Source organism: Hippoglossus stenolepis, chromosome 11 (genome assembly GCF_022539355.2).
Source record: "Hippoglossus stenolepis isolate QCI-W04-F060 chromosome 11, HSTE1.2, whole genome shotgun sequence".
Lineage (NCBI taxonomy): Eukaryota > Metazoa > Chordata > Actinopteri > Pleuronectiformes > Pleuronectidae > Hippoglossus > Hippoglossus stenolepis.
The window spans coordinates 20918370-20945503 of NC_061493.1; the positions used below are offsets into that span (position 1 = coordinate 20918370).

General features: G+C 41.5%; 4 protein-coding genes and 1 long non-coding RNA gene across 5 annotated transcripts; 2 read left to right on the forward strand and 3 right to left on the reverse strand.

Moving 5' to 3' along the window:
* Nucleotides 1–38: 38 nt before the first annotated feature.
* On the reverse strand, nt 39–6566 carry parp2 (poly (ADP-ribose) polymerase 2). Its single transcript, XM_035170436.2, has 17 exons — nt 6364–6566; nt 5443–5652; nt 5023–5202; nt 4861–4931; nt 4680–4730; nt 4255–4351; nt 4052–4127; nt 3872–3974; nt 3582–3735; nt 3259–3397; nt 3082–3145; nt 2495–2629; nt 2223–2350; nt 1990–2089; nt 1696–1794; nt 1140–1264; nt 39–623 (listed from the first exon to the last, which is right to left on the reverse strand). The coding sequence occupies exons 1-17, from the start codon at nt 6446–6448 to the stop codon at nt 464–466; spliced, it is 1977 nt and encodes a 658-aa protein (XP_035026327.2). The 5' UTR covers nt 6449–6566; the 3' UTR covers nt 39–463.
* A 256-nt stretch (nt 6567–6822) lies between these two features.
* Nucleotides 6823–11268, forward strand: mettl17 (methyltransferase like 17). The gene is made up of 14 exons (XM_035170437.2): nt 6823–7012; nt 7776–7917; nt 8037–8186; nt 8299–8386; nt 8620–8701; nt 8858–8931; nt 9023–9117; nt 9208–9278; nt 9584–9691; nt 9913–9981; nt 10083–10133; nt 10225–10317; nt 10450–10646; nt 10984–11268. The coding sequence occupies exons 1-14, from the start codon at nt 6956–6958 to the stop codon at nt 11078–11080; spliced, it is 1374 nt and encodes a 457-aa protein (XP_035026328.1). The 5' UTR covers nt 6823–6955; the 3' UTR covers nt 11081–11268.
* A 299-nt stretch (nt 11269–11567) lies between these two features.
* sdr39u1 (short chain dehydrogenase/reductase family 39U, member 1) lies at nt 11568–14697 on the reverse strand. Its single transcript, XM_035170438.2, has 6 exons — nt 14575–14697; nt 13627–13733; nt 13248–13330; nt 12707–12828; nt 12469–12621; nt 11568–12230 (listed from the first exon to the last, which is right to left on the reverse strand). Exons 1-6 carry the CDS (start codon nt 14588–14590, stop codon nt 11803–11805), a joined length of 909 nt encoding a protein of 302 aa, XP_035026329.2. The 5' UTR covers nt 14591–14697; the 3' UTR covers nt 11568–11802.
* A 1108-nt stretch (nt 14698–15805) lies between these two features.
* LOC118118304 lies at nt 15806–17345 on the forward strand. Its single transcript, XR_004697899.1, has 3 exons — nt 15806–15930; nt 16990–17020; nt 17160–17345. It is a non-coding gene; the product is annotated as an uncharacterized LOC118118304 (long non-coding RNA).
* Nucleotides 17341–23401, reverse strand: ltb4r2b (leukotriene B4 receptor 2b). Its single transcript, XM_035171365.2, has 5 exons — nt 23283–23401; nt 20487–21051; nt 18886–19086; nt 18753–18796; nt 17341–18654 (listed from the first exon to the last, which is right to left on the reverse strand). The coding sequence occupies exons 2-5, from the start codon at nt 21030–21032 to the stop codon at nt 18429–18431; spliced, it is 1017 nt and encodes a 338-aa protein (XP_035027256.1). The 5' UTR covers nt 21033–21051; nt 23283–23401; the 3' UTR covers nt 17341–18428.
* Between the last annotated feature and the right edge of the window lie 3733 nt (nt 23402–27134).

Genomic DNA, 27134 nt, shown 5'->3' on the forward strand with positions numbered 1-27134 from the left:
GTTTAACATCCTCAAAAACCAGAGCTAAACAACCCCCCACCCACAAAGAATGACTTAAGCTGTTTTCAGACATGAACTCTAGAAAATGTCGAGAAAATTGGGTCAGAATTTCCCGATATTTGTCAGCAGGAGGCAGAACTGATGTGTTTTTGTTTACAGCTCATCAACACAAGCCCCTTAACGTCAAGACTCTCGAAGCTCGTCTTTCCGAGTTGTTGTTTTCGTCTGCGTCTCCCACGTCTATGGGTCCTATTTTTCCTTCCTGTATATTTGTATTCGTTTAGTGTTTTCCGTGTCCGTTGCCTGTTTGAAACATCATCAACTCGAGGGGACAAGCAGGAAAAGTTCTATGAAAACATCAGGAGCGATTGCGTTCTCCTCTACGGAAAATGTCTGGAGTTCAGTGAATGTCTGAAAGCAGCTTAAGTGACGCACCATCCTGATACACGACCTTTCTACAGCCTCACCACAGTGAAGAATATTTGAACTTGATCCGCAGCAGGTACCTCATGCGAGTCTGAGCAGGGTTGTACACGATGAACTCGTTGTAGAGGAGGGAGTAAACGTTGTTTTTACCCACCCCCGTCTTCACCCCAGGCCCCATCGGCACCGTGACACCGTCCCTGAGAGGGAGAGAGGTGGATATGTTCTCACTCACATGGTTGGATCACGTTAACAACACATTGAACAACCTTAAACTGCAACATAACTTCGAACTTTCAAAACGTAGAACGAGTTTTTTAACTTTTCAGTTATTCCTTTGAGCCAATTTAAAAAGAAAAACCTGCAGGGACTCGAGTTGAGATTTACTTCAATGTAATTGCAGATTTTGAATGATATTTATTATTGAAGGTAACAACAACAAACAACTATTTATAGTATTGACTACTCTGGGGGGTTTTCAAAATAAAACTGACTAAAACGTGAGATTGTGTCAAACAAACATTATAAAAATGATAAATGTTTCATCTTTAATCTTTTTCAGTCACGTCTTTTATTTGTTAATGTTATTAACACACACCCCACCACACCCCCACACCCACACCCACACCCTCAGATAAATGTAAAGATTTTTGTTGTGTAACACAGTTCAATCAATGTTGGGCCTGTATGAAATGAGTCAGTGTGATGAGACTCACAGGGTGACTGAGTTCTTGGGGTCAGGTCCGGTCTGTCCCCGGCCCTTGGTGCTGTGTTTTCCAGCAGGCAGGTTACCGGCCTCGTAGTCGGCATCGAGCAGCTCACGACTGTCTCCGAGTGCGACCTACGATCACACACACACAGACACACACACAACACAACACAAAGCATGGACAGTGAAACAGTGCTGCAACACATCTGGACCCAGCTTATCATGTGATGTTAAAACCATGTTGGCTTTATTGGGAAACAAGTGATGAAGAGGAGCAGATGTGAGACCGGAAAATAGAAAATCTGCACTAAAAACAAGTTGTTTTTATTAGTTGTTTATACAAATAAATCTATATACAATCTTTAAATAGACAAAACGACCACACACAAAAACTTAAACTAAAAGGATTCCTGTTTCCAGACAACACACTCTACTGCTCCTGGTCTGAACGTGTTACAGGATGGGTGAGGGTGGGATGTGCACCCAGTTCACTACATTTAACAGCCACTGACAGGCGAGAGGAGGGATTTAAACCCACCACAGAATATATTCAGTCAACTCACCTCGCACAGCAGCAACAGTCCAACATGATTGTTCTGATTGGCGAAGCAGTAGTTGGCGCTCTTTGACGACATGTCAGCAAAGTAGATCCCTTTACCAAACTAGACGAGAGACACAAGGAAGTTAACTTATTACACTATTACTGACATTACATGTTATTAACAGAATTCATTTAATATTGTGTATTTATTTCATGTATTTTCGAAGTTTTTAAGGAGAGGACTTGATTTTGAGACGAATATAAATGAAGAATCAAGTGGAAAAACAGTGCATGTATTTCTATGCATCTATCCTACCATGTATCCGGTGGAGGGGGCTTCGGGGGGGGCCACTCGGAGCCCCTTACTGAGGATCCCGACCCAGTTAGACAGACGGGAACCGTGCCACAGCAGAGTCCTGGTAGACAAACGAGGATTTTTTGTTTTAATTGGCACACTTTTCAGACTTTAGAAGTATGACAGAGCTGATTTGGGTTTCTACCAAACGTCTGAGGCAAAAGAAACCACTGCCGGTCTCTAACCCGACTCACCTGTTGTGTAGCTGTGAGATGAAGCTGCTGCTCTCTCCGTCTCTGTCCACTGAGAACATGTCGAGGACGCTCATGGTGTAGTCTTGATGGGTGGAGGCGTGAGTGGACAGCAGATATTTCTCTATAACCTTCAAAACATAGAGATGAGGACAGTTTGTTGCTTGATGCTTACAGGGATATAGAATTAGACTGTACCTGTAACTTGTATAATGACAATAAAAGTATTGAACAGAGGAGAGAGTTGACGTTTACTTTATTTACAACACACAGACCTTGAACTCATCACTGCCGGATTCCAGAGGCTGTAGTTTGCACTGGAGGGAGCTGTACTGTCTGTCCAGAGGATGTTCGTCACCGCCCTCACTGGACTGGACCATTTTAACGGCGATCTGGATGTCACTCAGAGCCTGAAGTGAAGAACAGAAACAACATATTATATCTCATAGGCCCAAAGAAACTGGTTCAAGGAGCTAAAAGGTTCCAGCAGAAAGTTAAAAAGATCCTGAAGTGTAGAGGACGACGCTATAGAAATCAAAAATACATCAACAGTAAAGTGTGCTGCTGCGAATCATGTTCACAGATGAAGTCATGGATCAAACTTTTATTCACGTGACACAGCAAATGGAAATTAATAATCGTGATCAATAACGAGTGGCCAATACAAACAGTGGGATGAAAAAACAGGCGACGTGCTAACTGGCTGTCATCGTGTTTTTCCTTTGTCATACTTTGTTTAAAGTTATAGCAAAGCCTTGAATTAAATTGTGGATTTAAGTATACACATAAAAAAAAATACTAACCAAAGGTCAAGTTGTTTTTAGACATTTTAATAAATAATTATAATGGAGAATCCCTTTACCTCCAGCAGTGCAATCTTTTCCTTCAGCTCCTCCTCCGTGTTGATGATCGGGGGGGTTTTCAAGCTGCAGAATAACATCTTTCAATGAGTGTAAGATGGAGACAACTGTGAAACGCTGTGAAAGCCTTTAAATCTTTCAGTCATTCGGAAAACATTCGTGCTCCACGTATTCCTCACCCAAAGTCGTGAGGGATGCGGGTGTAGAACTGGTTGCAGGCCTCCAGCAGCAGGCGGTTGTTGCCCTTCTTCTTCAAACACTCCTCGATTCTCTGCAGCGCGGTGTAGCCTGCACGGATCTGCTCCGAGGTCAGTTTGCCTGCGGGTGTGGAAAAACAAACAAACAATGAATTGGAAGAATGAAGCAAAGGAACGAAAGGTTTGAAAATCACATTATCAGCAGCTGAATCTGCTCATGTTGTCAGATGGCACAACTTCTGCACAGAATCTAATTAGATGTGTGAATGTTATGTAATCGTCATTTCCGCCTCGGTCAGACTCACCGAGAGGAGCTTTCCGAGTGTCAAACTTCATCTCCAGCACACACTCCTCCATGGCCTTAAGGTCACAGATCAGCTCCAGGAGAGACTGGATCTTCACGTCAAGCGTGGAGCTCTTCTTCTCTTTGGGTACGGTGCTCACTGTGGACTCCTCCTGCTACAGAGAAATACATCCGTGTACATAAAACAGACCCCGTCTTGGATTCAGTGGAGATTCCTGTCAGACTCCTAATTATAAAGATAGCGAGGAGATACAGACGACAGGTTTTAGGCTCAGTTGCTTTAAAACCTACCTTTTCATTTGTGCTGTAGTCCATGAACACCATGTCGTATTTTCCAGCCACTTTCTCAAAACTGGCCCGATATTCCCAGTCATTCTTGGTCTTATCCAAGAACCTGTGACCAAACAAACACGTGTCAGAACTGTACTGAGCCTCCTTCCTACGTGAGAACTTTCAAAGACACAAACTCACTTTTTCTTGAAGAAATCTTTGGCCTTCAGCAGATCTCCACCACAGGGTGTGAGGCTGTTTTGACCCACTTTGCCCACTGATGATACAAGAGAGACAAACACAGTCACCACACGCGTTTCATTCCTCGATTAAAGGAAGGGTTGGTAATCCTGCAAAACCAAGCGAGAGCAGTGCAAAGAATCGTCAGTGCATAGTGAACTCACCTCGGCCCCACCTCAGCCACACGCTGTAGAGCTTGGAGCTGTCGTCCTGCAGCAGCTGGATCAGGTAATACTTGTTGTTGTTAAACTGGAGATTTGTCTGCGAAACAAGACAAAAGAAAAAAATCTGTTCACTTTCCCACAAAACTAAATCCAAAACTAAAATATCATACATGTGATAATTTTACATCCTGCAGCTTTATTAGCTATTAATGAATCAATGACAGTTATAAGTCAGAACATGACAGGAGGCATGAAGCTTAGTGAATTAAATGTTGCTGTGAGAACATCAGTATCTGAAACCATGGTGAGTTTACTGTTTTAATCAATTAACACTATTCACTACACTAGAGTGTAAGAAAACTTTCAGGTCATCTTTCTGAATCCATTTGGTTTTCAAACTCATTCCAACATTGTGAATATTTTACCTGGTTTAACATCACGTCGTAAACATCATTTCCTTCACAGTAAACATGAGCCTGAAATAGAAAGTGAAGAATTTGTTATATTCAAGGATCCATCCATCCATCTCTATGAATTCATGTCGATTGAATAATGTCATCCCAATGCTTTGCAAAAACGTTCTCACAATATAATTATCAACTTCACCTTTCCGAGTTTGGCTTTGCATTCTGGGTCCACCGGAGCTTTGCCCTTCATCACCAACGTCCTCGTGACCTCTGCACAACATCCACAGATCAGAAAGTTAATGTTTGTACTTAATGTTTTACATATACAGCATAAAGTCCATGGAATTTACAGGTATGTTACCTTCATTTTTTATCTCTTCTTTGGGTGGTTTTTTGGCTTTTGTCTGACTCTTGCTTTGTGCCTTCCTCCTCTTAGCTGCAGGTTTCTCCTCCTCCTCTTCCTCCTCCTCCTCCTTCTCCTCTTTAACTTGATCTGTCATCCCATTGAGAGCAGTGGAGTCACTGGCTTCAGTAACAGTCTCTGGAAAAAGGGATGATGCAAGAAAAACTTACAACACATCACAAATTTCAGCTTTTCAGCTAAAGAAAAATCCACATACATTTTATGTTTATATGCATTTCATGATAATCTTATTATGGCGACTACTGGCACTATCCTATAAGTTCCAAGTTGAGAAAAACTGATGAAATAACAGTTTAAAAAACCTTTTTTCTTCATAAATTGTAGTTGTTGACTTATTAAGACAACAGAGACACACACCTGACTTCACGGTCTGAGAGCGAATCTTCCTCTTGTATTTTGTGACAGGATTAATCTGCACCATCTTCTTCAGGTCGACTTCGTAGGGCGTCCCCGGTCCCAGGGCGAGCGTGACGGAGGTTTCTCCCGAAGAGACGGCGGAGTCCAACAAGGCGCAGGCGGCCGGCGAATACAGCTCCCACTGACCCTCGTCCCCCTTCCACTGCCACACTGATCACAGAGGGACAAGGACTCAGATTCAGAAATCCAACCATTATCATCAATAGGCATTTTACTGAAACACTGGACAATTGACATCTCCCATTGGGTGGAAACTATGAAATGTTAACATCCAAAAATTAGACTTGTTTGACTTTTTATTTCTCTTCTTAAGACAAATCTCTATGTATAAAAAAGCTTATATCACATGAGGTCTATGACTTTTATTATTTGTATCTTTATTATCATTTCTTTACTCTGATTGTCTGTGAAGTTATTATTATTATTTTTAAATGGGGAAGAAGACAAAAACAAATGTGTGGTATATTAAAAAAGTATTAGGTTTTTATTTACTCTTAATCTGAACGTGCTTAACCTTATTTTACTACTTATCTTCCCCTCTAATTCTGAATCTTTATAACTCATTTTAATATCCTATTTCTTTGTAGATTCACTGATATACTGAATAGAAACTACAGTAAGAATAAAACAATAGAGGAGAAGATGTGGCAAGTAGCATGACAACAGATCCATAGAGCAGCTGAGCACATTATGAGTTAGATTTGGTGTTTGCGGTTATAAACCAGTAAACAGAAGCACGTGTTAGCATGTTTTGCTAACACCACCAGCTAGCAACACATCTGGACAACATCAGCATCGACTGCCCGGGTGCAGACGGAGAGATAATGGCGCGGCTGAAGGAGCTCAAACCCAACAACCAACCTGTCTCTGTGCGGACTTCTCCTCCTCCTCCTCCTCCCTCCGCCGCTGCCTGAGTCTGACTCCTCGACGACCTGGTTCTCCTCATGGCGGCAGGAGGAGAGACTCTGGAGCTGGGGACAGAAACAAAGGAGCCAGAGGGAGAACAACAGGGACACTTCAAACTTTACCCGCCGCCACTTCCTGGTCTGCGCGGCCGGAGATCGTGTAGCGCGCCGACGCGTCACTCCGCGGTTAAAAAGATAAAAACACACAACTGGGATTTAGCGTGATGTTTTAAACTTTTTTATATAAAGAATGAAGTTTGAACGCGTGTATTAAAACTGTGGATTTGATCTTCACTTGAATCAATAAAATCTTTGAGTGAAAACTAAGCGAGATGTGAGTTTGAATGAAAGACGTAAATAAACGTGGAGTGACCGCCCCTACATGCGGAACATAAATTTGGTGTTTAAGGTTCCGCTTCAAGCGGTGGTCGGAGTTATTTTGTTGAGGGACCCAGTCGAGCCTGGTGCTCCCTGCTCGTCCTCGTGCGGAATGAAAATTAACCAGTTTAAATGTAAAACTATTTAAAAACGGACCAGACGCAGAAAACATGGCGCCGCTGAGCTGCAGAGTCCGAGTCCTGTGTCAGGGCGCGGGGGCGTTCAGGGTGAGTGTCGCCTGGTGTCATTGAACGCAGCATCTTCACCAGAGAGAGGTCAGACTGAGGAGCTGCAAAAACAGGACCGAGATAAATAAAGTGTTTGAGTTCACAGGATTCAAGTTTAATGAATTGTTCATACGTTCAACTTCATATTCATTCATCTGTGAAATTATCTGTGTCTCTCTTGGATCTGACTCCTCATTTGAAATGTAAAAGACAAAACGAACTCTTTCTTGTTTAGTAATTATTTTCTGCATAAAAACTTTAAAGTGTGAGTCACTTATTTGTGGAGTCGTATGTGAATCTACTGACGAGTCAGACAATCATATCAGATAGAACTTCTACCCTATATAATTTCATTTTATTAGTTATAAAAACTGTACATGAATATTAATAATGTTTTTAATTCTATTTATTTTCCACAGCTTCCATGTCCTGTGACCCTTTGACTCCAAATCATATCAGATATAGTTGCCACCCTAGATAAATAAGATACACTACTTTTTATTTGATTAGTTATTTATGTGTATATTTAAAATAACATAATAATAAAAAACTCAGTTCACAAATGCTGCATTTTACAATTACCGTAGAAGAACAGGAAACATATCTCCTTTTATTTTCATTTCTGATATATTGATACTAAGAGCTGCCATGTCATATGATTCTTTTCTTATCAGACTTTAGTCCTTTAGATATTTCCTTGGAGTGATTCTGAAAGTTGGGTACTGTGAAGAGTTTCATGTCTTGTTTGTTTTTGAATCCTCAGAGAATGAGCACAGCTGCACAGTCACAGTCGGAGGTGGATTTCCTAAAAGGAGAGCTGCACAGGAAGCACCCAGGTGTGACCAACCTGAAAACTCTGAGCCTCCCTGAGGAACTCCAGACGGCTGCAAAGTCCATTATTCACAGTAAGTTCCGTTACTATCTTTCCCTACAAGTCAATAAGCCAAATATTTCTGTAGCTTCACTTGTGAATGAAACTTTTCCAAAATGCTGTGTGACACCTGGATCTGTCCACCTGCTCCAGGGGCTCCGGTGACTCGGCTGCCCGAGCGCACACACAGCTTCGCAAACTTCCTGTGGAGCAGAAAACGAGCCGTGGAGGACGTGACACTGAGACGCACAGCGGTGAGCCTGGAGAGGGAGCTCTGGAAGAAAGCAATGGAGAAGGGAGGAGGTGAGTCACACACACACGTCCATAAACGAAGGAGGATGTAGAGGTATATTAACTGTAAAGAGATAATGTGACGCAGCAGCTGGTAAAAGAAGGAACGTGCTTTATTTTACAGATATAGACGAGGACGCACTGGGCGACCGCATCAAGAGGAAAGTGTTCTCTGAGCTCAAGAGAACAACTTATCACTGGACGGCCTTAAAGTAACATATTTATCTACAAGTCAATTTATAAAGTATTTCTTTCATCTTTTAATTTGTAGTTTTTTTTTAATGATGGGTGTGTTCAGAAATGCTCTCCATTAAATCCACTAGTTTCCCAGTAGTAAAATGTCATTCTTATATGATATATATAGATATTCTTATACATAAATATAGGTCTGATATGTGCAAGTTGTGATAAATACTGTTCGGCTCACTGTCTGTCTGTGTTTCAGGTATGATGAAGAGTTGTGTGTCGTGTACATGGCGGCCCGGCTGGCCGGCGGCTACGCTGCGGTGCGGAGAGCTCTGAACGAGGTATGAGCACGTGGTGGGAATCTTAAGTTTACTCACATGACGATGTTAGAGCTTCAATTAACGAGTTAGTTCTCCTACTTTCCCAAAAAGTAGTTTTTACATTTATGGTGGTGAAACCTAAAAGATTTCAAAATAAAAGTCTTTCTGTCATTCCAGATCAAGAAGAGGGATCCCTCCTTTGCTCCTCAGTCTCTTCTGGATTTTGGTTCAGGGCTGGGAACAGTCGTCTGGTTCGTGTTCATCACTGCTGCAACATAAAGAGAGTTTTCACGTCGCTTACATATAAAAATAAAGACTCTAACTTCCGTGTTTCTCCTGCAGGGCGTCCCACTCGCACTGGGCCGCCTCTTTGAAGGAGATGGTGTGTGTGGACAGCTCGGCTCCCATGAACATTCTGGCAGAACGACTTCTCAAAGGTTCACACACACACAGATTCTGTGGTTTGTCTCAGGGTTGTTTGAGCTTTTGTCTGGTCATTAAAAACATCTTTGTGTTTTTCTGAGCAGGCGACGATGAACAGGCTCAACCTCACATCCAGCAGGTTTACTTCAGACAGTTCCTCCCCGTCTCTCCTAAGGTGAGACCCTCCTTCCTTCTTCATGGGTGTTCTGTGTTGACCGAGGTTAAACATGTTCTTCATCTTTATTTTTCTGTCATTGCTCTTTTAGCTGAGCTGACCTGTTACTGTTGTGTTTACTTTCATATGACAGATAAAACTTAAACTAAGAAATTGTAAACACACAATCGGGTGTTACTGCCTCCATCCATTTGTGTTTATTGGATTTTTAAATAAAAAATAAAAGATGAACCGTGTTGCTGTTGTGAGCGTTGATTGATTTATTTTTTTCTAACCTCCTGATTCTGCTGCGTTTCTGCTTTCAGGTGCAGTTTGATTTGGCGGTCGCAGCTTTCACTCTGTCGGAGATTCCTGGTGTGAAGGAGCGAGAAGAGGCCGTGTTCACCCTGTGGAGAAAGACCAGCTCGTACCTGGTTGGTGGAAATAATGATGAAACTTAAATTAAAGCCAATGAGGGGCTGCATGGATGAGCTCAGTAATTAACATCGCATCAGTGTCAAGTAAAATAACAAGAGTCCAAACTCTGTAAACTGGACATTTGTTTCTCACATTTCTTATTTTCTTATACTTCAGTATTCTGGGACCTTTCTTATTTAATGATATTCTATTGTTTATTTTTCATTTCTTCTTATAGGTGCTGGTGGAAAATGGGACCAAAGAGGGACATCAGATTCTTATGGAAGCCAGAGACACGTTATTAAAGGTTCACATTCTGAAATCCTCACCAGGGATTTTGTTTAGTGCTGATGTGTATTTGATGGTGAGGATTCTTGAAGCTGATGATTTTCTCTTCTCTATCTTCAGAAACAAGAGAAGATGGTCCATGACTCCAGACCAGCGTCCGTGTTCGCTCCCGTAGGTTTGAATCCCTGCCTGTTTTAAAGCATGTCACACTCTGTGTCAGGGCCTTTACCGGATCGTATTCTCCATTGTTTGTTTTTTCCAGTGTCCGCATGAGCTGACGTGTCCTAAACTGTCCCGAGAGCTCGTCGTCCCCTGCAACTTCCAGCAGAGGTACCAGCCCCTGCCTCTGCCCGGGGTGAGATTTACCTTACTATAAGAAATATGTGATTCTTGACTTATTTTAACAAGTCTTTTGTAAAATATGAAATGATTCTTTATGAAATGATATCAATTTTCTCACATATTCCACGTCCACCTCATTTTCCAGCACAATGACCGTCAGATAGAGAAGTTCAGTTACCTGATTCTGACTCGCAGTGGCCCCCTGGAGGCAGAGACAGAAGGTGTGAACTGGGCCCGGCTGATCGCACCGGTGCTGCGGCGGACGAGACACGTGCACTGTCGGACGTGTTCGCCCGACGGAAAACTGCAGCACATGGTGGTGACGGCTCGAAAAAACAGCAGGTAAAGACACGGCATCGCACGTACTTTCAAACTCTTCAGCTGCAGCATCGGTTTGATCCTTTTTACTTGGGATTCAAAGCTTGGGTTTATTTTTTTAATTACAAGAATATTTTGACATGAGGGTATTTTAAAATGTTTTTTTCCAGTTATTTGAGGGTATTGCTGTCAGTGTGAAGGTCTACAGAAAGTAAAACACCTATAGTGAGGGCCTCGCTTTTTAATATTATTAAATATTTGATTTCGGCCCCATCTTTCTGTCTGTGAATTTAGCTTTTAAGTTCTGTGATCGTGTGGTTTCTTGATCTTCCTGAATGTGTGTTTATTCCTCTTCCATCAGAGATGTGTATCGTTGTGCTCGGAACAGCGACTGGGGAGATCAACTGCCGGTCGTTGATAAAGTCGAGGAAGACGACCAGAGTGATTCAGAGTCATGAATCAGCCGGGACTTTCTTTTTAAATAATGGAACACACCCTCAGACTGAGACGAGACTGTCGTCCAGAGGCTCATCAGCCTTTATACAAACAGAACATCTGCATTTCTATGGGGAACAACTGACTCACTGAACAGCTATTGTGTCGTTATCAAGACTGCATCAATAAAAAGTCATAGCTCTGTACTTTAGCCAGCTTATTGTTTATTTATTGTTAAGAGGTTGTTATAATTTTGGACCTCAATGTGATCTGTAGAAATTCCCAAAATGGAGAAACATACTCAACATTCTACTGCATGTTTGTTCTTCATGTAAAAATCAGACATAAGAAAGTAGAAAATCCAAAAGAAACTCTTACTTAAATTAAGGAATAGAATTATGAAAGAATATTTACAGTTTGGTGCGTGAAGTGATCAAGGAAAGTGTGTTTTCTGTGGTTTGTTGATGTTTTGTGGAAAAGTTCGGCTCCCAGGACACAATCACACCCGTCTTTAAAGATGTCCACTGTTTCTCGTGTGTATATGTTTTTTATTACAAAATCTCAGAGGGCAAATCTGCAAGTTGTAAAACTTGATTCCAACACATCTTGGAAGCAGTTAGTTACTTTAGATGTGAAGAAAACATTCAACTAATTTCTCTTTATATTCTCTCCGTGTACGATTCATTAACCGTGAAGGCATGATAACAGATATAATTCAAGCCAGTGCACATTCTTCCAGAATCCCTTAACTCCCAACAATCTCCTTCAGGGCTGAGGTCAAGTCTGGGTACTTGTACTGAAACCCGGCCTCTAACGTCCTCTGAGGTACGACCTTCTGTCCCTGCGTGAGGATGACGGCTCTCTCTGAGCCCATCAGGCCGTTGATGATGAAGCCAGGCACGGGGAAAATGGTGGGTCGCCTCAGAAGCCGGCCCAGTTCTTTAGTGAACTCGTAGTTGGTGTTCAGCGCAGGTGCGACTCCATTTAACACCTGTGTAGAAGGCGCGGGGGAGTCGGCGAGGGGCTCCAGGGAGTGGGCGATGATTCCTGCCAGGTCCGAGACGTGGATCCAAGGGAACGGCTGCCTCCCTGACCCCAGGGTTCCCCCGAGGCCGAGCCAGAAGGGCAGCAGCATTTGCTTCATGGCGCCACCATCGCGACCCAGCACTGCCCCTGGGGAAGGGGGAATGGGATGTGATCATATTGCTCAGGTTGCCATAGTAGATACAAAGATACAAGTCAATACTGTGGTCTTCCTTTTTTTATTTACCCTGCTTTTTAATCTAAACATATCCTGACTGAAATAATACTATTAATAATAATACTATTAAGTACTTTTGTGTACTTCTTTGTATCTATTGGTGTAAAATATAAAAAACATAACATATAAACAAATATGTTTTTTAATCACCAGGCCTGATGACGACTTGTCTGGTGCTTTTTGCCACCGTCTCAGGAAGCAGCGCAGCCGCCTCCCACTCTTTGACGAGTTTGGAGAGGAGGTCAAACGGCGTCCACTCACTGTCTTCTGTATACTGGTCTGTCAGACTGGGTTTGTAACAAGCTGCGGACAAAACACAACAATTTATGTGTCTTGAGTCAGTTTATCTCATCTGTTCTGAGCGGCATAGCTTGGTCATTAGACTTACCCACACCCGACACCAACACCCAGGAGTGGGGGGGAGTGGGCGAAGCAGCGATGGCTTCAGCCAGAGCTTTAGTCGTATCGATGCGACTGGAGAACAAATCTTTTTTGTAGCTTTCATTCCACCTGAAACCACAAATAAACACAGATCAACAGGTTGAGAATGAGATCCGGGGTTACATATGATATGTAAACAGACAGTGCAGCTGTATGTGGTTGTCTGAGTCAGTTTTTTATGACCTGAAACATTTCTGTGCATTAACAGACAATTATTAAGCAGCAATTCTGCTAAGATAATAGTGATTTGGTCACTTATAAAGCAAATGTGGTTAATATTTGCTAGTTTGAGCTTTTTAAAAGTCAGGAATCTGTGCTTTTCTTCATCATATACAGTGTAATTGAAATTTTTTTTAATAGTAACTCTTAGTCGAATATAACAGCAACTCTTAATTTATCATTTTCTGACATTTAATAGATAATTGCATTGACTAATGAATTGAGATGGACAGATTGTCAGTTGTAGCCTCTGTTTCTTTGCTGCTCACCATCTCAGTGGGTTCATGATATTCTCTCCAGCCAAGTTGACGGCGCCCTCACATGGTGGGAGGCCATGAGACTCCAGCTCACCCTGCAGGAGCACAGATGAGGAGAAATACACTAAATATCTACAATAGGCGAGTGGAAATAATTGGGATCCAACCATCAGTAAAAATCGATTTCAGCATCGTGGTAACCAATACAGCTGCAGGTGTAGAGGAGGAATCACTGGAACAGACGTACACATATATGCAGATATGGTATAGACAGATATCGTATACAATATGAATAGGAGTATAAAAATGGTGTGAATGAGCTGATACAGGAGCTTTTGAACCAACTCCTCTCTTTTTACTGTTATTCTAAATGAAACTAAGATCATCATACCCAGGTTATTTTCCCTGGACCAGGCTGGCGAGATATCACTGTGACCTCATGACCTTTGTCTCTGAGCAGACGGGACAGCTCCCGGCCCACGAAGCCCGATCCTCCTCCTGCGAGAGGGAAGACGAAGAGGGACACACGAGGACACAGGCTCATCAAAAAGATTATCATCTTAATGAATCCTCAGGTGTGTTAGGTTTGAATATTCAGTCAGGTGATGCTCTGAGGTACAATTTTAAGTTTCTTTGCACTTGCTGTCACATAGGATACAATAAAATAAGATAATCTGTTATTAGACCCACAACAGGATCAATAAAGTCCTGTCTCTCTATCTTTACCGTGTTACAGCAGCAAAGAGGACAGTCAAAAATAGACATCAGTGAGAAATACATGCAATACTTATAAATGCAGGGGAAAAAGTATAAATGGAATAAAACTAATATATAAAGTGTAAACAGAATATATAAATATACAATATGAGATAATGTCATACCTTAATGGTATCAATGGTCAGATTCCACTGGTTTAATTAAACTTTGGACATTAAACATTATAGAGAAGTGGTTCTGGTATTTCGCAGAACCTCATTCATTTAAATGACAAACTAACGGGATATAAATACATAAGAGATTCACTATGATTTATATTGAAAGTGCGCATGCGTACTAGACATGCTTACAAAACAGGACTCCTGTGTGACTTTAGCAAACTTTTCTTTGTGTAAATATGAAACTGGCCAGAGACAGATCCACGTGTTTATCACCATCACGTCAGTTTCACTGCAGCAGGACGAACAAACGCGAATGTGCACAAAAGACGTGACTGGAAAATGCAGCTTTACGCCTGCTATGCTAACAGCAGCTAGCAGCTAGCTGGTGGTGTTCTGTCACGTTGACCTTTGATAACAGAAACATACAATATAAATATATATTAGATAAAAGAGACACGTACCTATCAGGACTCTCATGGTTCAGGGTTCAATGACGCGACAGCTCTCACGGTGTCAGTCTGACCGAGCTGTGCTGCCTGCGAGATGCTTTCAGGAGCTTTTTGGACCAACGCGAGCCCCGTACTTCAACCGGAAGTGACGTCATTTTGTAGTTTACAGGGAGTTGTGGGTTTTAAAAGAACAGCTGATGTTTATTTAAACACAGCAGCTGGTTCACTTTGCACTTATCTATATATATATATAGATATGCATAATATAAATATAATAATGTATCATGTTTTGTGTCCCGATTTGTTGTTTTGTGTGTTTTTATCCCTGTTGTGTTCATTTTTGATCCATTTGACTCTTTTTGTGTCTCTTTGTGATTGTTGATGTTGATCGAGCCATTTAGTTGTTTAGTCATTTTGTGTCAATTCATACTCATAGTATTGTATAGAGTGAAATAAACACAAAAACCAGGGTTTCTACTTCATTTGATAAAATAATATTAGATATTATTATATTAAGATATATTGTACGTTAATATTATTATTAGTAGTACTAGTAGTATTGGTATTATTATTATTATGTTTACATTATTTTATAAGATTAGATTAATGTTTGTTGGATATTTTAAGTTTTGTAAATGCAGTGTCTCCTTTAATTGTACAGAGGACAATTAGTAGTAGTAGTAGTAGTACTAGTGGTAAATTAAAGTAAAGTGGTAATACTGATTGTAATAATTATAACTGTTATTATTGTATACGATTTTTGTGTCGGATTGGATTGATGTTTTTATGAACAATATCTTTGTAAGAACAACAGAATCACTGAATTTGTTGATATTTTAAGTTTTGTAATCTTTTTTTAAAGTCTTCAATATCTCCACATTTAAAAGTAAATTAAAATTCCCTGAGAGCCAGATGCAGTGTCTCTTTGTTATTGTTCCCCATTCATGCTCATTTATTATATAGTGGACAATTGATAGTAGTAGTAGTGGTTGTAGTAATAACAATATTGATTTAATTAATAATAATAATAGTTTTTATTGTATAATAATTTTTGCAAGAACAACAGAATCACTGAATGTGTAGATATTTTGTGTATTTTCTGTAAACATTCAAACCTCCACAGTCCAAAGTGGATATAAATCCTCTGCGGGTCTGATTCGCAGCAGCTTTATTGCGCAGCAGACCCGGAAGTGGCAGGTTGTGACGGAGGCCCGCAGCAGACACGTGGTGTTGATCAGCAGATAAATTGCGGCTCCGCTTCATTAGCGGTCTCTCTTCCTCGTTGCGGTGACGGAGGAAGCGCGTGTCTCTGCGGAGGAATCACACGCAAACACATGTTCTGCTTCGTCCTCGATTAACCACCCTCAGGTTTGTAATCACATGTCATTAGTGTGTGTGTCTGTGTGTGTTTAAGTGTGTGGTAGTTGTGGTTATTTCCTTATTTCCCTCCATTGTTCGCTTCAGACCTCGTGGTTGTTTCACTCGTGAGCCACAAAGTAAAACTGCGTCAGAGTGAGGAGACGTTTTTATTCTCTAATAATCAGATCATCTTTATTATTATTATTTCAACCAATCCTCAGGTGGGTTTGGTTATTATATCTGTTTTGTAATGTTGCAAAATTAAAGAATCACCAAGTCTTTTTCAGAAGGAGCTGATAACTCTGAACATTTCTTTTAACCACGAGGTCTCAAACCAAACAAATTTGAAAACCACTGATTTAATCTTAAACAATACATTACACGTGTGTTTCCATTTAGTCAGTAACTGATGTAAAAGTTTAATAATCAGGAAACCTTATTTTGATGACGTGATTCTAAGTCTTTGTTCAGACAACATGTAAAAATGCTGCTATAGTCCTATTTAGTTTGATTATTGATTGGTTAGCAGCTAATTTGATTACTCTTAAACTGCTGTATGTTTACATTTCCCCCTTTATGGATTAATAGTGTTATTTTAATATCTGCTACAGATGCAAAAATTAGTAGAAACTACAATACTTGCCTCTGAATTGTACTTTACTGAAAGTTAGTACCTTTTTTAAAAAATTGTAATTGAGTGCAGCACCTGAGTAAATGTACTTTTGCAGCTCTGCAGGAATGAATATTTATAAATGAGTAGGTCACATGTACAGGCCTCGGTTCTGATGAGTTTCAGGCTGATTAAGATTTACTCAGTTTATCAGGAGCATCTCACTCTGCATTAGTTTCAGGGAGGTTCAACTTTTATCTGTGTCTCTTCTCGACCTTTTGAACGATGCCGCTTTTCTTCAGTCAAACCTTTAATGATGATTTTGCAGTCCGTGTTTCACCTGAACCTCATGATTATAATCTCTACTGCTCTGATGGGGTTTGACGGAACAGATGCTGCGCCTGTTTTATTTTGTTCCACGTTGAAACTAACGACCATGCTTTGTTGTGTGATTTCAGAGCCCGACCTGGATGGATCTGATGAGATAAGGTCAGTACCAGTTCTCGTCTTCTACAGTTCACTGATGCATGAAGTTGCACATAATTGTAAGACCTGCATGTTGGTGTTCATGCAACCCCATGGAGTTTGACACCCCTATTAAATCACTTTTATAATTTCTCTTCTACAGGTAATGGGAGCGATGCAGAAACGGATCTATGCTGGATCGCTTCGGTTTGGGATTTTGTAATTTAAAGCTGAAACTACGCTAAATAGTATTTCTTGCTCTTATCACTGTATTCAAAGTTGAAGGTCGCCATTTCCTTGTGCCATTGTATAAACTGGATCGCTGTCAAATAAAGAGAATTGTGTAAAACTGCAGTGTTCTTTTAATTTGCAGATCAGAGACATTGGTCGGTTTATCAGTAGTTGGATGTGTTTCGAAGTTGCTGACTGTCTCAATTATTTTAGCGGGAAACAAACATGACATGCAAAGAGGGATATTTGGGGGGGGGAATGATCACATGATATATCCTAAGAATGGGGGCTTAAAAAACAGGGATATGAATATGTCACAATTCAGTGCTTTGAAGAATTACATTAACAATACATGTGCATTACTCAAAGTTGAGATTTACAAAGGCAGACAAACAGAAACTCAATTACAATTGTCATGATTGCAGAAAGTAACAAGAAACCCAAGCGTTGCATTATAAAAATGTAAAGAGAAGTGTTTGCACCTGGGAACTTGTCAAAATCCAGCTCCTGACATTTCTAAACAGTGATCCACCCTCTAAAGTTTTCCATTCTTATGAAACTTGTTATTTACCAGATTTCTTTAATACTGATTTATTCAATGAGCTGTTGATGAAATGGTTCAATGACCTCTGGTCTAAAACAGGAATGTGCAAGACTGAGCTACAATTAAGCTCAACGCCATTAATCTAAAGCAAAATAAGGATCTACAGGCAACACTACTCATTCCTATGATTAAAAACTATTTGAGCAGAACTATAATTTATAACAATGTTGTGTAGCTGTAAAGTATTTTTGTTTACGAGCAAACCTCCTGTCCATTAGTGGAGACTGCTGTGTAAACAAATGATGTAGAACGCAGTCAAATAAAATGTAATAGGACAATTGTGTTCAAAATCTGGCAATAAGTATTATTACTGCATAAAAGTAGTTTCTTAAACATTCACAAAATATATATACTGCAAATGGTAAATAGAGCGAGTTGAAGAAAGGTTCTTAAAGAATTTCAGTTTGTGTTTTTCTCACATTGCATTTTCTCATGTTCTTGTTATTATATTAAAAATTATATTCTCTAACTGCCACAAAATGTAAAACTAAATGATACAAATGTAAAAAAAAATTAACTATTTACACGTCAGTTAAACATGATTGTTTCAGTCAAACTCAAGTTTCAACACAGTATCTACAAATCCATAATACTTGTTCAGGTCGCAGCTGCTGTATAACCAGTGTCTGTATCCCCGACCTGAGTCGTCTTGGCTCCCGAGTGGTCCGACGTCGCTCCCTCAAAGAGCTTCGCCATGAAGGTGAAGCCGTTCTTCTTGATGTAGGACTTCCCAGCGAAGGTGTAGAGGACGGGGTTGGCACAGCTGCTGATGAAGGCCAGCGATGAGGTGATGGCACGACTCGACTTAGTGATGTGGTCCAGTCTGCAAATACACAGATAAATACACACTTAATACCGTTATTAGCCTTTTTAGTGTTAGTTTTTAATTCTGTCATGAGGAGCGAATAAACAAATACTCACATTTTTTTGGTGGGTGAATCCGCTGGGTACCACATCGCTGCAACCTGGAACCAAACCAAACACTGAGTTCATTCAACAGCTGGTAAACAGGCTTGAGAAGCAGATTTCCATCTGATCCGGTGAAGTCACTCACCTGTATCATGTTGATGACGTGGTACGGCAGCCAGAAGGCGCCGAACATCACCACGATGGCCAGGATGAGCTTCTCGCTGCGGATCTTTCTCCGGAACGTGGTCTGCCTCAGGCGCCGCAGGATGAGAACATAGCAGGTAATGATGATTGCGTAAGGAAGAATGAATCCCGACACTGTCTCGAAGGCGTACTGGAAACGCACCTACACACAGGAGGAGAGGAAAAAAAGGAAAAGTCATGGTTATCTGGGCTTCAGCCGACATGAAGGGATCTGTCAAAACAAGGCGGAACAAGACGAGTGGAGCCAAGTTGTAGATCGTTTAAAAGTTTAAAAGTTTCCAGCTCCTCAGAGAAAACTCAAAATCTTTGGGCTTTAGACTTTTGATCAGACACAACAATAGAAGATTTAATTATTCTCTTAGTACATGTTCTGATCAGCCCAAGTCAGGAGAGGAGAGTATTTGTTCGGTGGTTGGAAATACACACATATTGTGTATTTCCTGTTTTTAAGTAACGGCAGCCAGTCACCAGATGTGTTACTTCCAAGTTGTCTGTGCGTCCCATTCTTTTTAACACGATATCCTAACAACGCCCTGAGGGAATTTCTTCAAATTTGGTACAAATGATCATTGGACTAAAAAAAAAACTAATTCAAGTTGGGCGGTCGATTGTCAAAGGTCAAGGTCGCTGTGACTTTGTGAAACCTCTTTCTGCTTCGTGAACATTTTATCTTCAGGAAGCAACAAGAGAATCCTTTCACATTCCGCACACAGACTCACAGATGAACTGATTAGATTTAGGTGGTCAAAGGTCAAAGGTCAAGGTCACAGTGGCCTCACAGAGTCTGCCTTGAGGGTTTCTCTTTAAGTTTTGACCAGGTGTCACTCAGATCTCGGTGATCAAAGGACCTCATGTGTGGACTGAGACTGAACTGGTGCTGGCGGAGGAATACAACAGCCGGGCGGCAGAGCTCGTTTTCTGTCTCCTACATGGAAGCAGAACAAGTTCTCTGCACCAGATTCAATTCCATCGTGTAGCTGAGAGTTTCTTCACTGAACTCTTCAAAGGTTCTCTCAGCTTTTGGAGGTTTTGTGCGTTTGACGGGAGAAAACAAATCATTTGAGAACATTGCTTTGGGTTTTTGAGCAAACAACTAGAATGGTGCTCAGTAGCGTATACATTCCTCCACCAAGACCTGATGTTTAGGAAAGTGATAAAATACTTCCTGGATCTGCCCCTTTGTCTGGATCCAAGCCAAAATGTTTTATTGTATAGCGGCTGAAAACAAGTCTTCCTCCCTATGACACCACATTTGAATCCACTAGATCTAGATCTATCTTATTTGGATCCGCACCAAAGTGAACACACTCAGAGATATCAGTCCCCTAAAGATGCCTGATTTTTCCCATCAATTAGTTTCCCGGGGGAATTGGGGATAATTTGCAATTTTAAGGAAATGATTTAAAACAATTCCTGGATTCTCCCCTTTGACCAGACTCGCGCCTAAATTCATAGGCTTCTTTCTTGGCTGATCCTTCCACCAAGTCTTATGGAAATTTGTTCAATAACTTAACTGTTAGCTGCAGCTCTATCTTTACTTACATGTCGAGGAAGGGTGTGATTGGGCGCACACACAATTCTGCTCTTATTCTGTTCGTCTTTGTCTATTCTCACGTCCCGAAACACCAGTGAGGGAATCGCAATGAGCAGCACCAGCGCCCACATGCCCATGATCACCCTCCTCACAATCTTCCTGCTGGCTACGGAGGGCAGTTTCATGGGAAACACCACCGCCACCATCCTGTGCACGCTCATCAGTGTGATCAGGAAGATGGACGCGTACATGTTGGAGTTGCACAGGTAGAACAGGGCCTTGCACAAGGGGTTACCGAAGACCCACGTCTGCTTGGCCAGGTAGACGATGAAGAAGATGGTGAGGATCATGAGGAAGCCGTCGGCACACGCCAGGTTGAGGATGAGGATGGTGGTGACCGAGCGTCGTCGGACGCGCGCCAGGATGCTCCAGACGATGAAGAAGTTGCCAGGGACGCCCAGGAGGCAGACCAGGCCGAGGATGAGGGCGCCGAAGGACGTGGAGAAGTCATTGCTCACGACGCTGTTGCTCTCTGGGTTTGTATTGTTCTTCATGATGGAGGGAGTTTGGATCCTGAGGACGAGAGACAACGTTAGAACCTGAATCAGCAGGTTCATCTGTAGTTGCCAGTTTTACAGCAGTGCTGTTGTATCAGATTACTTTAGTTTAGTACCAATCTCATAAGGAAGCATTTATAAAAAAGACGGCTTTGTTCCACCAGTAACTGTAGATGAAGAAAACATTTGTTTGCTAATTGAACATGAGTGATTTACAGAAGTACAGGGTGTCAGTTCTGACTCAGCCTCTGAAATATTCAAAGCCTGTAGCTCAGCGTGCAGCTCAGTTCACGAGGCGGCGTGCTAAAACATGCCGAGCATCAGCAGCTCTGCGTCAAACAAGAGCAGGATTTCAACACAGCCTTTCTTTTCTCTAAAGCCTTCTGCTTATTGGAGGTTTCACAATTATTTGTGAAAGAAAAAATGAAAGTACACAGAGACAAACTAAAAAAGGGAGATGTCACAGAACATTTCTAAATGGGTGCATCTTTATATTTGGACAAAGTCTGGGTTCAGCCACCATGCACGGGTTTATGAACTAGTGGTAAAAAGTGTCCGTACTGAACTGGAATGACACTCAGTAGAGTTCATTCCTCCGCCAAGGCCCAACAGACCCTTTAAATTCAATCAAGCTGCACCACACTGCCCATCGTAATAGATATCAGTCCTCTAAATGGGCCTCATTCATGAATTAATCCCTCGGAAAATTGTGTAGATGTTAAAAAACACAACCAAACCTAGAAATTATACACCCACTCCCTGATGCGGATCCGGGCCAAAATTGAAATGCTTTTTCCTGGACACGTGCCACATCCTGCCACTAGGTTTCGTGGTAAACCTTTCAGTTTGTTTTTTGCGTAATCTTCCTTAAATAGCAAATAAACAACAAAACAAACTAAATAAACATCCAGGGTGAAAACATGACCTCCTTTGTGGGGGTGAGTTAGTATGTATTTATCTTATATGTTTTTTAACTGTAAGTGCTTTATCACATCTTACAGCGAGGTTATGCAGCTGTGGAAGAGAAGGTCGTTCACTAACCAGAAGGTCGGTGGTTCGATCCCTTCCCAATTCCTCGTGCCGAAGTGTCCTTGGGCAAGATACTGAGCTCCAAATTGCAGTGTGTGTGATGTATGACAGAGAAAGTGCTGCAGAAACTGTACTTTAAAGCACTAGAATAAAAGCATTGTTTGATTACAGAATATTGATCACGTTAAGAGCGTCAGAAAATGTATCCGATCATGTGATATTGATGGTTTGACTGCAGCATCGTTAGAGAATCTGTTCTGAGTGTCTCTCGTTGTCTTTCCACTTGAAAACCAGTTCCACAGAACACAGTAGTCAGGTCGCTGTGTGTGTGTCCCTGACTCGAGTGTGACGATACTATTAAAGATGAGCGAAGCAGAGAGGAGGTCACTGGTTCCAAAAATGGTCGTATCACAACGTGATCTGCTCAAAACAACATCAAGTCCTTATTTCCTGATTAAGTCATAATGTCCTCGCTCTGGTCCAACTGAAGCCGGCTGTTTATTTTCCCCTGACGGCTTCGTACGAGAGTGGACGAGTAAACAAAATCACCCAGAGCCTGACTTACATCACAAGCAAGAGAGCTCGGTGTAAGCACCACGCTGATGCTGTCAGTAGAAAACACTGTGTGTCAGAAAACATTTAAAGATTTGAATAAACCTGGTGCCTCAGACGTTTCCAATCAAAATACACCTACACCATTTGTCAAGAGATAAAAAATCACTCAGTTTATGACAGAATATTGCAAAGCACATATTGTTAAAGCATCATGTTGTATTGGAATGAAAAACATCTGTAATTTCAGTTTAGATGTCAAGCTGAGGGAAAAGAGGGTGGAAATAAACGCAACAGAAACCGATAATCAGAAATACAGACACGGTATTTTTCACTGTAAACTGCTGCAGAGTTGTTTTTGACGATTTTGAGGGCAATTAGTCAGCAGCAAAACAAAACTGGACACTCGCTCCTGCCAGAAGAGTAACGGCAGTGGAATAGCTCACAGTCCACAGGTATTTAAATAATGAGTCATGGGTTTGTAATAAATCTGCCATGTGTAAATAATCACGTCAAGAAAAAGTAAATGATTGTTCTGAGATGGAAAAAGAGAGAAGGGGAGAAGAGGAGAGAGGAAAAGATGTGAAGCGAAAGTCTTGCAGAGAAATTAAAGCGACAAATAAAAGGTTTTTAAAGAGTTTTTTTTTAAGTTTAAGAATAACCGACCTGTCCAGAGCGGGATGTGTCTCTTTGTGGTGTGAGTGAGATTTAAATATCCAGATGTTGCTCTGTCCGTCTCCCACAGCGTCTGTTATCTCAGTCCATAATAAACCGAATCCTGTCCAGCATGTTGCAGCCTGTGAGCGAAGGAGGGGCAGAGGTGTGTCCTCTCACTCACGTTTATTGTTCTCCATATATGAGCTTCCTCTAGAATACGTATCCGTGCTAAAACATATAAATATAATCCATGTGTTTTAAATATAATGAAAATGGGATGGTGTTTTGTGGATAAACAAATGCGTCCTTTTTGAAAACATGCCCCACAATGTCACATAAAGATGCATATTTGTGTGTCCAGAGGCACTTTTCACTGCGTGAGTCGATCGTTGTTGCGTAACGGGAAGGAAAAGAAAAGTGATTCAGTTGTTTGCACGAGTTTAATTCATAACTGTGTCATAGATTCAGGCAGCACGAGAGCAAACGCGTCAAAACTCCCATTTACTCGTTCGCACAAGCCTCTGACACCGACAGGAATGTTTCCACGAGGAAGTGGAGAAATGAGGAAAAACCCAGAGAGTTCACCTTCATCTGTAAGTTCGCTTTAAGAATAAAGTGTAAAAAGTTCCCTGATCCTCAAACTTTCATCTTACAATCACCATTAGGTTCAATATTAAATTGTCCAACGCTTTGTTTTGTGACCTTTGGTCCATTTAACCTTTAACCATATTATTCTCTATTAGTTACAACACACTTAAAGAAATTGGCTTGTATTTTATATTTGCTTTGCCAAATAAGTTTTGTGGAAAATTTGACATAAATGAAAAAACTAAATACTTTTTATTGCTGAAATACTTTGGATCATTGTATCAAATATTACTCCATTCATGTGTGTACCCTGTGTGTTATTAAAACAACATATTCATGCAATATAATTTTTATAATATACAATCTAAAGCATTTTCTGTTTTGAAATACACCCGATAGTGTGAATTGATATATTCATAAACTCATATTAGTGTTTATCTATTTGAGTATTTTTTAAACAATTTTTTCGTTGTTTTTAAAAGTTAAAAGTTAAACATACACATTCATTAGGTAATATTTAACACGGTAATAATATTACACATTCAACTCAAACGGTAAAACTATTCAATCAGTCAATAAAAAAAGATCCGTTCTTCTCTGATTCAGATCATCGTCAGAGATCAAGTTATGAAACATTTCCTCCTAAAACAGTTCCAGTGTTTTATTCTCACCACATGAGGGCAACACATCCTCGAGGATCCACGTCCTCCTCCTTCTCTCCTCCTCCCTCCTCCTTCTCTCCTCCTCCCTCCTCCTTCTCTCCTCCTCTCATCAACCTGAACTTCAGCAGCTCTTCCTGTGTTGCACTCATCCATCACATCGCAGCAGATCTTTAAACAGTTTACTGGACGTTTCACCGCTGCAGCTTCACAACCTGCACAGGACTTTCTATTTCTAGAGCGGCTCTGTACCTGCACCGCTGAGAATGTGCTTTAAAGTACCAGCATGCACTTTGTTTTCTCAGGTTCAACATCTGGTTCATCCACTTACAGGATGATTCACTGGAGCTGTCGCTGCTCGGTTGCAATTAAAAACTTCAAAAACATCAAAAAATACTTGTTGCATTTTGGCAAACCAAGCTACTGAGAATAATTACAACAGTGAACTCAGCAGAGAGGTCATTGGGACTTCCCTGCCCCCCCCCTTCAGGACCTGCTCTCCACAAGAACCAGGAAATCACACAACTGTTCCCCCACTCCTCTCCTCTAGTAGGCGCTACAGGGCCTCGTGCTCCACAGTCCCAAGACACAGGAACAGCTTCTATCTGCTTGTAATCAGCCTCATGATCAGCTGACAGGAGCGTCTCAAGAGACCCCAGGGGCCCCGGGGCAAAAGAGACCTGAGGGGCCCAAAGTGGGAACAAAGCAGAGCCCCCCCCCCCCAAAGAAACACATGATGCATCTCGATTGAGACCTGGTGGCTACAGCTGCAGCACAGGTCAAAAACCCTGCCTCCTCCTTGTTAATGGCTGGGACATGGACCAAACCATTTCTGTCCTCTTAGTTCGTATCACACTGATGTTTGCTCAAGTCTTCATTATTCCTGGAAGTTTGTTTTTAATTTTTTTAATCATGATTGACAGCTGAGACTGACTCGACGCGATTGGTCGAGTGCGTGTATCGACGGGACCTCTGCTCCGCCCCCTAATCGCCACTGTGCAGCGTTTGTACGTGTCGTCCATCTTTTTCTGTGGCGCCCACACATGACTAGAAGTAAAAGTTTAAGTAAGTATCTGTCTATCTGTGTATATTGGATGGATATCGTATGTTTATCTGTAAATCGTGTGTTCTAGTAGAGCGTCACCATCATTCAGAACCAGATTCCCCTTTTGTGCGCTCACTTGGCCAAATAAACCTGATTCTGATACCGGATGGAGACGAAAGCAGCTACGTCTGAAAGTGAATCCTGCTCCTCTCGTCCCCCCGTTCTGCCAAAGCCAACACCATTCACACCCAAAGATGTTTTGAAAACAGAGCGTATGGATTCGACCCCACGTTCAAGTGTGGAAGAGGAAACTCGACTTTTCCAAAACAACCTCGTATATGTCTGCACATACACAACTGCAGCGCCGCGAACGCCAACTTTCTGTCACCTCCAACTTTCTTTGTTATGGTTTGTTCTGACCTATCGCATAATAGGCTGCAGATGTTGCGACCGACATGTGCTATTTGTCAGATGACTGTGATTTGAAATATGAAATATCAAAACAGTGCTTTAATCAAAGTCTCAAAGCGGCAGCGCAGGAATCGCTGTTCACCTGGTGAACGAAGAATTCAGGAGACGCAGTCGAGTCACGGTTTTATTTAGTTATCCCACAAAAATACACGAGTATGACGGTAAAATAAGAGGTTAGCTGGAGGGGATGGTAAAGCAAAGATGTAGAAACCAAGCTGTTATGTACATTTTAGATGCTATTTTCAAATTTTGTGTTTCGACTCACACTTACACTGACGATATTCTACACACACACACACACACACACACACACACACACACACACACACACACACACACACTGTAGAGACGTTCAGATCCACAGTCAATTCAGAGTCTCCGATCAAGCTAACCTCAATCTGCGTGACTTTGGACTGTGGAGGAACCCGGAGAAAACCCACGCAAACACAGAGGGAACACGCAAACTGAAAGACCCCAGAAAGAAAGAGACCGGTCAGGATTGTGACAGTGGTTAACCACCTCTCCACCGTGCCGCCCTCCTTTATATCTGATTTACTGAATTCATAGGACTGCTTGCATTGTGTTCTACATCCTGCTGACGTATAAGTCTCTTCCTTCTGTTCACAATACATTTCATTTTATTCTGTACTGATTGAAATATTTAGTGCCACACTGCAGCGCCTCCTGTTAAAGCCAAGATATACTGTGAACTGAACAAGGGGTAATCTCCTCAGTGGTTTTCGTATTGTGTTCAAACACAAGAGGTGAGAGAAGAAGTTGTGTGAAGTTCAAACACTGCACACGCTCTCACTCTCTCACTCTCTCACTCTCTCAGTCTCTCACTCTCTCACCTGATGTCAAATTTCAGTTTCAGAAAATCACTAAATCTGTTGGATCCACCATCAGGGAAGTTCAATGATCCGTCACTTTGTTGGAAGCAAACTGAAACCTTCATGGTCCTGGACGTAAATTTGTAGGATAATAATCATAAGCAACAGCAAACTAAATGGCTGAGGGACGCCCCCCCCCCAAACAACATTCACTTCCTGAATAGGTTCTAATCTAATCATGTCATTTTGGGATTTAGTGACGTGGTGG